At 38.0% G+C, this 16650-nt stretch overlaps 1 protein-coding gene across 1 annotated transcript; it reads left to right on the plus strand.

The window, feature by feature from the left end:
- Positions 1-165: 165 nt before the first annotated feature.
- MAP3K19 (mitogen-activated protein kinase kinase kinase 19) lies at positions 166-12617 on the plus strand. The gene is made up of 7 exons (XM_032190050.1): positions 166-655; positions 3952-4161; positions 4821-4864; positions 7061-9514; positions 9967-10116; positions 10320-11017; positions 12551-12617. The coding sequence occupies exons 1-7, from the start codon at positions 166-168 to the stop codon at positions 12615-12617; spliced, it is 4113 nt and encodes a 1370-aa protein (XP_032045941.1).
- The last annotated feature ends 4033 nt before the right edge of the window (positions 12618-16650 follow it).

The following is a 16650-nucleotide window of genomic DNA, read 5'->3' on the forward strand; positions in this document are numbered from 1 at the left end:
GGCCGCGGAGCTGCGGTGCCTCAGGGCTACTCCTCCCGGGCGTCCTGTATCAAAGCTGGGCTCGCCCGCCGAAGCTCCCCGGCTCCCTCAGGGCCGGCCTGAGAGGGCACACAAAATGGCTGCCCGGCCGGCCGCCCACCCGCTTGGGCGTCGCAGCTTGTCGCCATGGGGCCGGCTGGACCTGGGGGCGGACGAGGCGGTCGGCCAGGAGCCGAGCTGCCCCCTGTGCCCGGTGTCGCCGTCCTCAAGAAAACAGAGCGAGCCCTAAGTCCCCGGGTGTCGGGGCACGCAACCTCCGGGCGCCTCTCACAGCAGCTCCCCCCAAAATCCCCTCACACCATCATCCCCCGAGCCCCTCTCACACCATTTTCTCCCCACTCCCCCTCGGCTCGCCCTAAGCCCGGAATCCCCACAGCCGGCCCTGCCCCAAGCAGCGCCTCCCAGCCCGGTTCCCGGCCCGCAGCCGGAGTTCCCCCGGCAACGCCGTGTAAACGCACCCGCCCCGCTCCGCCGGAGCGGCACGCAGCGAAGGGCTCGGGCCGTGGGGTTGGGGTTTGGATGTGGTGCCGCCCGGCCAAGGGGCACGGCTGCCAGCTGGGGATGCCCTGCGGCTCCTGGGCGGGTTGCTGCGCCTCTGTCACCCCTTCTCCACACGGTAAGATGGGGGTTGTGGCCGCTTGGTAGGGCCTCGTCAGCCAGTGCTCTGAAGGGGGTCTCGTGTATCCAAGAAAGGACGAAGTTTGGAGAAGTTCACGATCTGATATAACTCTTAACAGACTAATACAACGGAATAAGCGTTTTAAAGGATTATCTTGTGTTTAGCATAAGAATGATAAAACAGGAGTGCATACTCAAGCTACTTTTGCACAGCTCGTTGGGTGACCTTAGTCATAACATTCAACGTTTCTCTTTCCTCCTCTGTGAATTAAGATGAGGAACTCGTTTCCACTGAGCTGTGCAGTGACGCTGAGCTGGAATGGTTCGTAAGGACAGGCAGCTATGTGGCTCGCCACCTTCCATCTGTTGCATACATCTCACCATTAATAAATGGTACCTTGACGTTAGGCAGTTCTCCCAGATGCATTAGTAGCTCTACTGAGACCCCTGAGCTCAGGTGCAAAGAAAAATAGAAAAGTCAATTTATTTATGAATAAATTGACATGAAGTATTTATGAGGGAACTTAAAACAACAAAAACACACAGACACGCTGCCAAAAAAAAAAAAAAAAAAAGCATTGCTAGGATAGTATCTGACGTTGTTGTTAGGAAAAACTTTTAATAAAACTTACAAAGAATGTTGAAAATGTTATTTGCTACTAAGTGTGAAAAATTTATAATATTGAGCATTTTATTCAGTTGAGTCATGTCAGGACAAGGAATGCGGTAGAAACCAGCATGTGAGAAAAAGATCAGAGAGGAAATTTTGTGAAGAAATTAACATAAGAGCCACTAGGTGTCCTATTTTTCACAGTCCATCTATTGATAGATTTAATAGCCATAAACAATCTTCTAAAAACTATACCTTTATTTTAGCCTGCCATACAAATTAAGTTCTAAAACTAGTTACTTAGGTAGCATGTGTATGGTGGTTAAGTAATGTTTTTGTTTGAGGAGGGAATATATCGCAATAAATTAAATTGAAGGTGCAAATGCAAAAAAAAAAAAAAAGTTTAATGAAAGATCACTGTTTTAAATGGACATAGCATGTATTTCTTACACAGTTAAAAAGGAGAGTTCACTGCCACACTATATCAATTATGTCAATATAATAAAGCACGCCACGTAATCTAGAAAGGAGAATATATTTATGCTGCAGGAAAAGTTAGACCTCGTTCAATACTATTAGCAAGAATATGAATGTGTAAAATACATAAATTGTGGTACTATATTGATTAGACAGTAGGAAAAAAATACTTATTTTTACATTATTACATATTCCGTTATGGACTTTACAATCTTCCACTCAGAGGAATGTTGCCCAGAGTTACCCTGTAGGAATTTGAGACTTTTATTCATATATCTTTAAATATATATTCACATTCATTCACATATTTTTATACACATAAGGTATCTAACAATATCTTCCGTATTTTTGAAACTATAAATTGTTTGCTAAATAATAAAGACAATGGGAAATATTGTAATATAGTTAGGCAATATTAATAATAGTATCTTTTATTCATTTCATTTCACTGTCTTTAATTACATTATGTGATCTTGTCCCTTGAGTAACGGAAGTTCATAGTGTTTTTCAGAAATGACCCCAAATCCACAAGAAGTATTAATTGAGATTTATTTTAAGGGTTAGCCATCAAAAAGTTCTGATCTTCAAAAGCTTTAATTTCACCCTCTCATTCTTCTGCAATTTGTCATTGTTTCTTATTGTTTATATCACTAGCATCTTGTGGCATTTTTCATCTTTGAGTTTCTTAGAAAAGAGGGTTGTTGTTTTTGTAATTGTGAACCAGCTCACGGTGTGGTTACTCACCATATTCAGGAATGTTGTTAACTGTAGAGGATCAATATTGCCCACACATAGCTATATTTAGCAAGAGGGTGATATCTAGCTCCTTCAGTGTATGCTGATTAGTTGGGAGAGAGGTTCACTATAACCTTCTAATTAAGGGTAAAGCCTAATAAAAGCATCTTTTATAGCACAGGTCACAGACATCCAGTGGCAACAACAACAAAACAATCATGTAACTGCAAGTTATTTTTTATAATGTGTACATTTTTAAACACTTAAAAATTACCTTTGTAATATTCAGAGATAATGCATTGCCATGTGTGTACTTATGAGTTTATAATAGATCTGAGGTAAAGGATGAAATTTATAGCTTGTTGATATCAGTGAGACTGTGGCTCTGTAGAGAAAAATAACTAGCTAGTTTTTGAGCATACATTTAAAACTACGCTGTTTTTGTACTATAGAACAACTATTTCTTAAGACACTTACAAATTATTTTTAAATTAAATTAATGACTGGTTCATATTTCTCTCAAATTGCTAGAAAGATTCCAGTTGGCTTCATGTTTCATTGGAATAAGCTGTCATTGAAACTTTGTTGAGACTGCAGTGTACAAGCTCAGAAAGTTTTGGTTTTTGAGCCTCTTTTGCTGGGAGTTTTGGGTATTCAAAAATGAAGACAAAGCAGGTATTAGCCTGTCAGTGTGAAAAAATGTACTTAGTGCCAGATGCTAGATGCAACCCTATGAGTTATACAGTGTTTCTTTCTTCCCAAAGTCAATTCCTGGTCATTGCCGGAGGCAGGATATTGCACTAGATGAACTAATTATTTGGTACAGTATGAGGAAAAATGTATATGGTTTTACATCAGCGTTTGATTTAATTAAAAAGACAATTATCTCACATACAGCTTTAAGATTAATGTAGACTGTATTTTCAACCTCTTTTCAGTCACAGGATTTATTTTTTTCCATATTTGGATTTTCCATTCTTCAGAAAGCAGATGGCTGAAATCTGAGTCTTGTCTACATAGCCTCTATTCTTTCAGGCAGGCCATAGCACATTTTATGAATAACAAAGGTGCACCTGGTCTCTGGAATTCTTCTGACATACTTTCCTGATGGTTCTTAAAAAAAAAAAAAATCATGCTGGAAGCAATCAGGTTTTATCAAGAAGGAGAAGGTGGGTAATACTTTTTCCCATTCATGTGTTGGATTTGTCTGTGTTGTCTGTCATTCGTTGTCATTTGTAATCAGTCCCTGGTATTGCAGCCAGATACTGCTGGGGAGAGCACCAACTTCTTGGATGGATCAAGAAAGAGAAAATACTTTGACATTCTTGGATCTTACAGTCTTCTTGTTCACATTATTTCTACGTCACTTGATTATTTGAACTGAGTAGGCTCCTTACACTTTTTTTTATACTGTTTTGTTTTTTGCTTTTTGCCTTTTAGCCAGATAATACCAACAACCGGATTATGACCAGATAAACAAGTGGCATGTTTTAAAAGTAAAAATCAGTTAGCGTTACAGATGGGAGAGCACACTACTCTACCTTTCTTGCTGAAGAAAGAGAACATAAGACACGGCTTTGACTTCAGCTTTCTGCTACAGGCCACATGCACAGAATCCAACATTTCAAAATCATTTATGGATTTGGGTGCCTTTCAGATAATACAAGCACATGCACAACAAAGTAAGTTCTATTTTAAAAGTCACAACTTTTAAATATAGCTATACATTGCTATCAAGTGAGGTTCCAAAGCCTCATATGTCCTTTTTATTTAAATTTTAAATTGTCTTTATGTTTGTTCAACTTCTTCATATTAACTAGACTTTCAACCATGTTGAACATCTTCTTTAATGATGTGTATGTGTATTTGGGAAATGAAAGAGACAAAGAGAAGCGATGACAGAGAACATTACTCTGTATAATGAAACTGAGTCCACAAAACATATAGTGGAATTCTCAGCAGCGGCCAGGATAGCGTATCTTTCACTTTTTTCCTCATAATGGAATTAATTAATTCATAATGGCATTAATTAGCTACATGTTGAAGTTAGCAAACATCTGAAATTGAGAAGAGATATTTGCTTAAATTATTAGAATAAAACTATTTTAAAATTACTATATTTCACCATGTTCTGCAGAAAGTGCGATTTAAGATTCAGTATCACAATTCAATTTCAACTTTCAACTTTCTTCTTTATAGCAGATTTATAACATGGATTGCAACTGCACATTAGACAGATTCCTGGTCCTCAGAGCCCTACAGTTTGAAATTAATTTATGCATGAAAATTGTACTCTGTTTAAGAATGCCAAACCAATATTTCATTTGTTTTGATTTTCAAGGGTTAAATATTACAGTACAAGAAAAGAGGAACAAGAAATCTGAGGTAAGATGGTGTTATGTATAAAGCTGGACACAATTAAAAGTATTACATACTTTCAAAACTTGAAATATAGCAACACGAAAGAAGCGCGGGTAGTTTCTTCTACTTATTCTTCAGCCTTTCAGATGAACATCAGTTATTTGTACATAGATTTTATATATACATATATATCAGCAAATGTTCAGATCTATATAAAAAATCATCAGTGAACTGTTACATCAGGGATTTTGGGGGGTGGAAGGGACTGGAAGTTCAAGAAGATATAGAACCTCTTATAATGGAAATACATAAGTTAATTTCAGGTATGTGTATTCTGTATGTTAGACACAGTTGTCTAGCTTTGCTGAATTCAAAAACAAAACAATTCCATGTATTGATGGGTAATTTAAAATTGAAGCAGAATTGAAGAACTGCCTTGATATTAAGTGATGGCTGAAATTTATTTTCCTAACATATAAAAATAATGTTTTAGAATTAAACATATTTGACATGAAATTTTGTGATGTGTAAACAGGATTCGTGACAAAACAGTTTTGATAGCTACTTCTGTACACACAAGCAAGTTAGTTGTTTAACATAAATCAGTGCTTCATGCCAGGTGAGCCTTAAATGTTGCAAAAGATCAAATATACTATTTTTGGAAACAAAGATAATTTGGTCGTTATAGTTATTAATTAATAGCCCTTTGTACAGAAGACTTAATGAATTATCTGTGTGCTTTAGTGTACCTACTGCAGACTATGAAAGTATTCACAGGAAAAAAGTTACAGAAAAGTCTAGAAGTTCTGACAGAAGGTCATAAAAGGAGCTATGGAAAAAAGTATTCCTAGTGGAGGGAAGTGTTTAAGAAAATAATTCAGTTGACCTCAACGTGACTTAATACAGCTTTATTTCACATCTTAGGCTCTGGTGATTTCTAGAGAATATCATTTGGAATAAATTGAACATTCAGACTAAAACCATGCAGACTAGACAAAGCCTTCCAAACGATAAATTTCAAAACAGCACTCATTGCTTTTTCTGGCACATTCAAGCCTCAGTTTGCCCTTGGAATGCAAACAAAAATTTCCTGCAGATTGCAAACTGATGTTGAATATAGACATGCAAGTGTGTAGTCAGAGCATGTGCCTATGTAATTATTTCTATTGCATTCATTTGCATAAAAGTATACAGTGTATTTGAGTTTATTTTTTCTCCCTTTCCTATAAAAATAAAGAATAGAAATAATGTTTTCAGAAAATTATTCTCACAGTTCATCTGAATAATCACAACAGTGCACTCAAATTCTCAAATCTGTTCTCTTTCAAAGACATACAGTACCTTTTGATTAAGGGGAGAGAGAAGAAAGAAGGGAAGAATAATAAAATACATCCTAAACACAACAGACTACTGCGTTAGCTGCCATACCAGAAAATGGTCTTTTGGTAGCTATCCATTAAACTTCACTGACAAAATGTAGTGCAGACTGTGCTATTTTCCAACATACTTTAAATTCTGTGAGCTAAATCTGTGGCCTGTCTGACATGGTTTTTGAAGTTTTTTGTAAGACTACATTGAACACATGAAAGAGGTACATATTTAGAATTATAGCAACATCTCTTAAAAGCAATAAATAATTTGTAAAGATTGTTTTTTGCATGGGTAAAATAGCATTCTGTTATAACACTATAGCTTTTGATTTTTAACAACTGCTTTCATGAGCCTTAGTTCTGTTGGGAATATAATTACTGCTGTCAGCACACTTTGGAGGGTTACATAAAAAGGCTTTAAATATCGGCATGAGAGTGGTGCTTTCGTTCAGTGAGAGTGCACAGCAAGAAAACTTTGGCACGTGAAAGTTTTGAATTCCTATATCAAACATGCTATATAGCTCAACACGTGGTTCATAACTGATGAGATAATTTGTGTAAGCGGACAAAGTTTATTATTTTTAAGTCATGAATAGTGACTTAGGCCATAAACAAAGGATCCCATTTTCTGTGCTAAAAATACTTAGGAATAACTCTGGATGTGAGAAAAATAATGTGTTTTTGAAATTACACTTCATGTTAAGTTAAATATGGGAATATATCAAAGAGTAATCATTTTCTGATTATTTTTCCTTCACCTACTTGGTTCTTAGTGATTAGATTTTACCTGTATCTGTTCTGTAGTACATTATTAACTTTTTTTTTTTTTTTCTTTTAATGGAAATTACAGTTTCATTTGCCACCAGTGACATTTCAGCCTGTAAGAACAATTCATCTTGCTCTTTTAGAGGATAATTTTGTCAATGGAAGCACCAAGATCAGAAATATCTTCAATATTATGAACTTTATTCCTCAGCCTGTAAAACCAGCTAACAAATTTTATCAGTATCAGTTAGACAATCTATTAAAAAGAGACGCTGAAAAGTCAAAGTCTTCAGGTCTGATTGTGGCTACTATTTCTGATAAGTTCACTCCAACAGAAGACCTGTGCTGCTTCAGCAAGGATAAATATAAGTACTCTAGTGACACCAAAGAAGAAATTGAAAACTATTTGAAATGGAGGGAAGCTGATGTAGCTACCAATATTGAAAAGAATGACCAGATAAAGCATCAGTTTTCAGTGGCTTGTAAGGACGTAGAGATTATGACCCAAGTCAGTTATTGGGATGATAGCTCTTCCTACTTCAGCTCAAGTTACGCTGTGATAAACTGTGGAATATTTACAGCTCTATGTCCTGTGTCAAACAACACAGACACGTTAAGAGCTGGTGAGAAGGAAAAACAAGTGGAGAATTCCTGCACAACTGCTATAGGAGGAGATGTTCCAGAAATGACAATGGGTTATATACCCTGTGAAGATGCTGAGGGCATGAACTTCATGCTTGGAAACCATGATTTAGCTTCTTCCTGTACAAATGAAGTGACAGAGGCCTACCATGCCTTAGAAGGTAACTCTGGAGCTGCAGTCATTCCCAGAGTGCAAGATTGTTCTGGAAAACAAACAGAAAATAATGTTTGTCTTCTTCATTTTGAAAAGAAAAAAGAAGCAACGCAAGAAACTACTGCAAAAGATCAAAGTGAGCTTGTACCTGCTGCCCACATTATGTTCTCTGAACAAAAACCAGCCAAGGAACCACACGTTGCTAAACGTCCTGCCGGGAGAAGGGGTGTCATTCATAGCCTCGCTCCTTGTGCTAGTCAGAGCTGCAATGTTCCTGCTCGCAAAGAAAATGACAAAGGTGAGATAAAGATGAATAGAAACAAACATTCATCAAAATCTAAAATAAGTAGCAAGATAAAGATAACTGAAGGAGTCATTGTTTCTGATGAGATTTCCACAAAATATCATACACAAGAGATGAATGCCAAGAATCGGATTTTTCCATCTTTGCATCTGCCATGCATGAAACCTGAGACTTCCCTGAAATGTCAGAAAAAAATACCTCAAGCAAACAAATACCATTTTCCTCAGAGTGATCAAAAACTTAAAAAGCAAAGTTTCTCCTGTTGCCAAAATCCAGTTATTTTAAAGAAACCTGTTACTCCTCTTTCTCTACCATGTGCACAGTCTGCTTCAGATTTTGTACATCTGAAATACAGTGACATGTTCAAGAAAATAAATTCAAATGACAATGGTCCAGGTATTTACGAAATGTTTGCAACTCCAGTCTATTCCCACATGCGTGAGCTTGATCAACACGAGAACAGTTTTTACAGAGATGTTTGTTCTGCTCCACCTGGGAGATGCACTGCTAGCACCTGCAGATCTACCTGCAATAAAAGGAGAGAGGGCAGCCAAGTAAGAAACACTCAAAAGAGAACCTATTCTAAGCCAAAGAAGACCGTATCTGGTACCAAACAAAAGCAGAAAAGCTTAATTCCAAAGGACAAAAGTATCAAATTGAGTGATAGCAACACAAAGCAAGATAATGTAATAACTTCTGGTCCAGATTGTCAAATACAGACTCCAAGCATGTCGCTGGTTTGTGGAGACTTGGATGATCAGCTTATATTTTTAGAAGAGCTTTCACGATCAACCAGACAAAATAAAAAAAATTCAAATTCAAAGTTATCTCCTATTACAGAAGTCTCTTTAGAGAATTCTTTAGACAGTCAGGATCTATCCAACCATCAGATAGCTTCTACCTGTAGCCAGAATCTTCTTCAGTTCAGTAATAAAGACTACACAGAATGTGCTGCTGAGCGCAGCAGTTCATTAACTGACCAGAACATTTGTGTACCCCAATGCAGGGTGGATAAGGACGGCTGCACAGGCCTGGGATCAGACCAGACCTCCTTCAGGACTATAAACCCACGTGAATCATTGCACTTTTCAGACAGTCTGCAGTGTCAATCCCTTGCAAAAAAATTAAGTCAGAGTTGGGCATACACACCTCAGGGCAGCAGTCTGGCAAATGAGTTGACTCAGCCTTCAGTGATTCAGGCAACAAATGTTACAAGTCCCAGTTTCCAGACAAGTCAAAACATTTTGTCCTGGGCAGGTAAAAAGGAGATGACTGACGAGTTGCTTTGTTGTCTGGCTGCAGAATTGCGAGTGCTTGAAGAAAAAGACATCAACTCTGCAAGAACAAAAATTGCAGATTCTAAAATGCAGAATGCCCATACGAAAGAAGGAAATACGATGAATGGAGATGGAGAAATAGTAAATAGTGCTCTAGTGAAGGTAAAAATAACTTCTTGTAACTTGCTAGATCCTTTGGGTGATGCTCCAACACAACTGTGGATGAACGATGAGTCATGATGTTAACTAAGAACACAGTGTTTAACTGAAGTACGGGTAATGTGTGCTCTTTAATGATCGGGTCTCTTCTCCTTGGGCTGTCCACTGCGTCTTCTGGTACCCAGCTGAGGACACCCATGTTAGATGCTGCCTGTCTGACACAAGGCACAATTGTGTTCAGGCGTGACAGAGATAGACAGCTAGGAGGCAAGTTTCTGTTTCAGGAGCTGTTGTGTCGATGTGCCAGGCAAGGACTGTATGGGTGGGGAGGAGGAAGAGAAAGAGAGAGAATCATGCCAGGTGAAAGTTACTCCTTATAAGAAACGTAATGATAATATGAAGCTTTTTTTTTCCCCCTTGCTTTCTCCTCGCGCTGCCCATCATCTTTCAAGCAGAGTTACAGTAGAGTCTTTTTGGGATCAAATGAAGAAAGAGACCTGCTAAACTTTGAGGAATCCACTGCAGTGCCGGGAAGCATTTTAACTAACAAGGATACTATCATGTGGACGAGGGGTGAAGTTCTTGGAAAGGGAGCCTATGGCACAGTAAGTTAAAGTCTCAGTATGTTAAGAGATGCACTGGTCATCTCTGAGCTACATCTCACCTTATAACTTACTGTTGTCCAGTGCAACAAATAAATATTTTTGATTATGCAGTGAAACATGACAAACAGAAAGATACCCTGTAAAATAAGTGAACATACACTTTTATTCATGTTTCATTTTAATAACTGCTAGTTTCGTTGTAGGTATACTGTGGTCTGACAAGCCAGGGACAATTAATAGCAGTAAAACAGGTTGTTTTGGATACGTCAGATCAACTCACTACAGAAAAGGAGTACCAGAAGTTGCATGAGGAAGTCGATCTTTTGAAGACGCTGAAACATGTCAATATTGTAACTTATTTAGGAACTTGTCTGGAAGACAACATTTTAAGCATTTTCATGGAGTTCGTTCCCGGTGGCTCAATTTCTAGTATTATTCATCGGTTTGGTCCATTGACAGAAATTGTCTTTTGTAAATATACGAAACAAATTCTAGAGGGGGTTGCATACCTACACAGCAATGGTGTGGTGCACAGAGATATCAAGGGCAATAACGTTATGCTCATGCCAAGCGGTGTAGTAAAGCTGATCGACTTTGGCTGTGCCCGGCGCTTAGCCTGGGCCAGCCTCAGCGGCACACACAGCGAGATGCTCAAGTCCGTGCACGGGACTCCGTACTGGATGGCACCAGAAGTTATAAATGAGTCTGGATACGGAAGGAAATCGGACATCTGGAGCGTTGGCTGCACCGTGTTTGAGATGGCAACAGGAAAACCACCACTGGCTTCCATGGACAGGATAGCTGCCATGTTCTATATCGGGGCCCACAGAGGGCTGATGCCTTCCCTGCCTGACCGATTCTCGGGAGCTGCAGTGGACTTTGTGCATGCGTGCTTAACCAGGTATGTGGATTCTTAGCTGAAAAAGAAAAGGAAAAATGCACATAGTGTGTGTGGAAGCTTAGGCTATCTTAAATGGCACATATGGCTGTGTAGAAGAACTGTACTGTAAATCCTTAGGTTTTACAGCATTTCAGGAAAGCCACTGAATAGCAGTATACATAAAAGAGATTTACTCTCCATAATGGTGTTAAAAATAGTCACATGTTCTTTTTGATGGGGCCTTATGCACAGCATTTACTTTTCCTTTAACTTTCCTTCAGAAACATGTTACCGTTGCATTTTAGACAAATGCTGGCTAATTTTCTTTGAAGTGCCTTGCTGTTCCAATATCCCATTGGCTGAGTCTGGCCTGTGTCTAGGAAGTTGTTTTGAGGACAGTATTCTAAGTGAAAGGGTTTCACATAATTCTCATCTTCTGCAGCAGAAAAATATGTTATCACTGCCAGCCCAGGAAATACATACCTACTGGAAACATAAAGCTCTCTTTATTTAAGACAAACTCATTCACTCATTATAAGAATTACCCCTGTGGTGTTTATTCTATTTTAAATACCAGCTTTGTCCCAGACTTTTAAATGGACTGTCATCTGAAGAGATAAGTTTCCGACCTCCATTGGTGGTTCTTATGAAATTGATGTCTGTATGAAATTGTTATCAATCTTTTATGACCAGATTTGGGCACTAGAGAGAAGCACATAATTTAGTGGGTATGACAGTGCCCTGAATTTTAATCCTTGGATTAGAATTGTTATGGTCCCTGCAGACCATATAACAGTAACCAGAATAACTGTTGTCAGTAAATAGCAATATCATAGATACATTGATTCAGATATACTAGTAGTTAAAAGATATCAGGAGTTGTTAGGGAGAAGGAAATATACAAATAGAAAGATTTTCAATACAGTATTTTTTTTCCTTTTTCTTTTAAACGATGCATCTTTAGCGGCAAAGTTTTAATATATGATCTCACCATGTCCCAAATATAAAACACCTTCCTCATCCTGTCTTTCCTATTAATTTTTTTACTTAAGAAATCAGTGCCCTTTATTGTTTCCCTTGTTTCACTTTTCTCCAAGTTGAGTGTTGAAAAAAGCCAAACTCCTTGATTCTTGCAATACTATAAGCCCAAATGGCCTCCTTAACATGAGTCAGGTTGACTGGAGATGGCAAAACAGACTGACACAAGGCCAAACAAATAATTAACATGTTTCTTAAATACACTTTTGGTGCACATGAAATAGCTGAATAAGAATTATTCCAAGTTTTGGTAGGAATTTAGAGGAGCAAAGAAAGATTTTTGTAATAAGTTATTTCACTTTTATAAGTCATACATGGTAACAATCTCTTCCCCTAAATTCTGCCCTCCTTTCTACCAGCTTTATAAAATACAAAACAAAAAACTGAAAAGGAGTAATGACAGCAGAGTTAAGAAAAAAAATAAAAAGCCTAAGTTTGTATTTAAATTTTACAAATAATTACATTACAGGAGTGCATATTCATTTTATGTACTGATTTTTCAAACCCTCAATGCAGAGATCAACATGAACGCCCTTCTGCTCTGCAGTTGCTGGACCATCCCTTTGTGAAAGGAAGACAGTGAATTTTTCAAAACTCCTGCCAAACCAGTTTACCTTTCACACAAAAGAAGATTTCTGCCTGTGGAAAACATCAGAAGGAACTGGACTTAAAAGTGACAGCCGAACTTACTAGAGGTAACTTTGTAGACAAGAAGGCTATTTTTAGGCGGTGATTAACATTTTTTGTGATGTCTGTGCTCATTGGAATGGGCATTCCTTCGCTGTGAACACAGGGCTGTACAATTTGTTGCATTTGAGGAGACTTAAAAAAAACACCCCATAACACTATCACCAGTCCGTGACAAGCAAGGTAAGTTGGGAGTGCCAATTTGTCTGTAAAAGCCTTTGGAACACGTGGTATCAGCAGAAAGCATTGCAGATTCAGAAAGCTCTACTCAGACTCACAGATGAGTGTTTAAATGTGCCTGTAATCCCAGGAAAATGCCAAACCATGTGGTTATGTTGGCATAAAACATACTGATGCGTTTGTTTAGGTAGATGTGCCTTTCAATTTTAGCTGTTGGAAAGAACCACAAAACTAGTCTGTACACACGTATCAATCCTTTTTATCTTTTGCTGCTGAGGTTTATCAGCTACAAGATACTGGAGTGATAATGAGAAGAGATGCCCAGTTGTACACAGATGTATCCTTATGGAGTTTACATCAAGGTAATTTCTTAATCTCTCTAGAATTATGAATCAGAGATTTGAGATTGTCTTTTCTGGAGATGGCCCTGTCTAACCCCACTGCTCCAAGCTGGGCTGCTAAGGCAGCCCTTGGCCATTTGGCTTTTGCATATTGCCAAGGGTGGGGTTGTTTGTTTTTTTTTTACAGGTAGTTAGTGGAACTTGCTACTACCTACTAGTAACTGAATGTAATGAAATACCATTTGAAGAACGTTATGATATATCAATAATAATAATTAAAAAAAAAGATTCAGCCTAGTAATAGGCTGTCCTCTTCCTGATGGGGCTTCCTTCTCAGTATGTTTAAGACTTCAGGGGAATAGAACATTGCAGAAACTGTTAAAATGGGGTGAATCTCTTGTGAGAACCTAGTTTCTAGGAAGACATAGTAAAACTCAGCCCTAGAACTTCCAAGGGCTGAGCCCTCAAGAGTTCAAGACTCTGACATTTGTGCCAGCAGCAAATTCAAAAATGGGTGCTTTACAAAACAAAGAAGGAAAGCAACAAAAAGTTTTGGTTTATATAAGATCAGCTTCCCCCAGAGTGCTTAGCATTTTAGTTACTTAAATAGCTTTCAAGCTATTTAAGGCTTATTTTCAGGCTTATTCTGGTAGCCTGACTTCAGAGAGCAATTTGGTCTAAACTTTATAAAAATGAAGAGAAATCAGTAAGTACTTTTAGCAAAACTCTTTATTTGTGTAGTTTCTGTAGGTATGATGTCACATAACAGACAGAGCATTATGCCATTATGAGAGAAATCCTAGCATCACAGTAATCTTCTAATCTTAAACAGTTATCAGTCCTATTTTGAGGAATACCGCTTGGTCCTCATGCCAAAATCCATGGCAACTTGAGTATCTTCACATTAAAGTACCTTGCAGAAAAAAAGGTAGGAGCCCTGGCACGTGAACTCAAGTGAGATGTACATAACTCCAAGGTGTATATTAATTCTTCCTAGATTAAGGGAGTGTTTCCAAAAAAAAGCTGAAAAGTAAATATGAATTTTTATTTAGCATGAAATGATACTGAGATGACAGTCACAAGTGGGGAAAGAATGGGAATGCTCGAGGATACGCAGTTAATTCGAATTTTCAGAGCTATGAATCCTCCTCCTCATGCACGTCTTATAACCGAAACTAAGATCTGTTAGAGTGTGAGTTCTCTAACGTTAGGGTTAGTTGTTATTTGGAATTTAAATGTAATGTTTAGTCCAGCTACGCTAACATTAGTTTTCAATTTTTTTAAAAAAAAGGTTTAAAGTTTTTAAGACAAGACTCTGAGGTTTTTTACTTGTTTAACCAGATTTAGAGAATGAGGGTATTATTTAATGCCAGCACTTGCAAAAAGTTTTTTTTTTTTCAGCTTAAGCATACTTGAGAACAGGGGATATGTGCTCATGTACCAGCCCTGTTCTCAGCACAGCTTAACCAAGAAGTATGTTGATGTAGGGAATCTTGGGCATTGCGTAGACAAGTCTAACTTTGCGTATTTCTTACTTAAGGAGATATAGATGTTTCACATCAAAATCCAGATACCTCTAATGAGGCATCTAAGCTGATAAGGAGAAAAGTTTTTTAAATCTTCTTAAATCCTTATTTTTGATGAAAAGCGCCTCACTGAAAAGAGACATGCTTTACAATTTACAGTATTTGAGTAGGACAAACCTTATTTATTTTTTTGAATTTGCTGCCTTCATTTCTAAAAAACAGAGGCCAGAAGCAAAACAGCAGTGAAGACCCCACTGTAAAGTATGCAGGCTACCAAGCAGCAGGTACAGCCACTTTGCTGTAATGCCAAGTTTCCTCAACATTTAGAGTTTAAATTCAAGCATATGAAAGTATGTGTCCCTTTATCACTGTAGAGGATACCTAGTATTTTTTTTTTTTTATTGTATGCAGTAATATTTAAAGCTCTGAGCTCTGTTCAGGAAAGTTAGGTTTTGTAGGTGTGCCAACCCAACTATTCTGCACTGGTCTTGAAACTACAACCACCCATGACATAAAGATTTGCATCTCAAAATACATTTATCGACCGTACTTCTCAAGGAAGCAGACATCAAGCTCAGAAACCCACAGTCTTTGGAGATTCAGGTTCAAAATTAGCACCGACTTGCACAGCTTTCTCACAACTTCTGGCAGGAACTGCTGCCATTATCTACAGCCCTATCTAAATTCCAGTTTTTGCACGTAATCCAAAAAGGCCAAAAGTTCTCCCCTGAGGAAGGGATTCAAGCACTCAGAGTAGAGTAAGTTTTCTCCCCTAATTTTCATAGGGTCCCATAGTCCAAGGCAGCTTCAGGAACTGAAGTTTACAGGTATTGCCAAGGAACACAAAACTTCTGAACTATGGTAAGAAAAACAGTGCAGTTTTGAGTATAGGAACACCTAGGAATCAAAACCAGGTACTTCCAGCTTTTTAGTTTAGAGAGTTGAATTGGGTTTGCTACATTCACCTCCGGAGAAGTCAGAGAGAGTCATCCTCCACAGCAATGTGAGAGAAAACTCCTGGTGTTATTTTTTAAATTAAAGTGTACAGAATTAAGCATTTCAGAAAAAAGAATGAATTAATTAGCTAGTTCAGCTTTCAAGTCTTTTAAGATTTATTTTTAGAATTCATTTCTGGAACATGTGCTTACATTGCAATTAAAGAAAGCAAAGAACTTGTTTGCTAAATCCCCTTTAAGCAAAACTGACTGGGAACCTTTCCCCTGTGGTCTTACAGAGACAAAAAGCTGTTGTCAACACCCTCTCCCCTCCGTCCCCTCCCATTCACTAAAAAGGAAAAGCTATCAAGCATGGCCAGCCACTGCACACTGAAGTTACATGGTACAGGCTCATAGACCCAGGCTGGATAAGAAAACATACATGCATCTCTTAAGATGCTGTAAAGTGTCTAGGTTTTGCTTTTCTGGCACGCAAACAGAATTTGCAGCGTGTTCCTAAGCCTGAGCATCATAACATGAAGCAAGCAAGGGAAACAAGTTATACATGGAACTTTAAAGTAATTTACTATTTGATTGTTTTGATGGAAAACAGTGTTTTTGCCAATAATTAACAGGGATCTGCACATGAAGTTGGAAAATTAAACATAGGAAATGGGATAGTTTCTGCACAGTAGAGGTGAGGTAGGGAATTTTATTGAAAATACTTTTTTTTTTTTTTTTTTTTTTTTTTACAATTTCTTAGAAATAAAGTTTCTTTCTAATCTCACACAAATGGCTGTACCTCAAAAATTCAACTATGCTAATATGAAACATTTATATTTACAATTTGCCAAAAGAATATACAGAACTGCTGTTTTATGCAAATACCGAAGTACCAGATCACAGTGAGATACATTACTTCAGCACTCCCACCATTAGGAACAGAA

Source organism: Aythya fuligula, chromosome 6 (assembly GCF_009819795.1).
Source record: "Aythya fuligula isolate bAytFul2 chromosome 6, bAytFul2.pri, whole genome shotgun sequence".
Taxonomy (NCBI): Eukaryota; Metazoa; Chordata; class Aves; order Anseriformes; family Anatidae; genus Aythya; species Aythya fuligula.

Excerpts from the sequence above, each read along its gene's own strand:
- MAP3K19 (XM_032190050.1), top strand. The coding sequence starts at position 166 with ATGGGGCCGGCTGGACCTGGGGGCGGACGAGGCGGTCGGCCAGGAGCC. Across the intron at positions 9,515-9,966 it reads TAAATAGTGCTCTAGTGAAG|AGTTACAGTAGAGTCTTTTT; the intron begins GTAAAAATAACT and ends TCTTTCAAGCAG. Across the intron at positions 10,117-10,319 it reads GAAAGGGAGCCTATGGCACA|GTATACTGTGGTCTGACAAG; the intron begins GTAAGTTAAAGT and ends GTTTCGTTGTAG.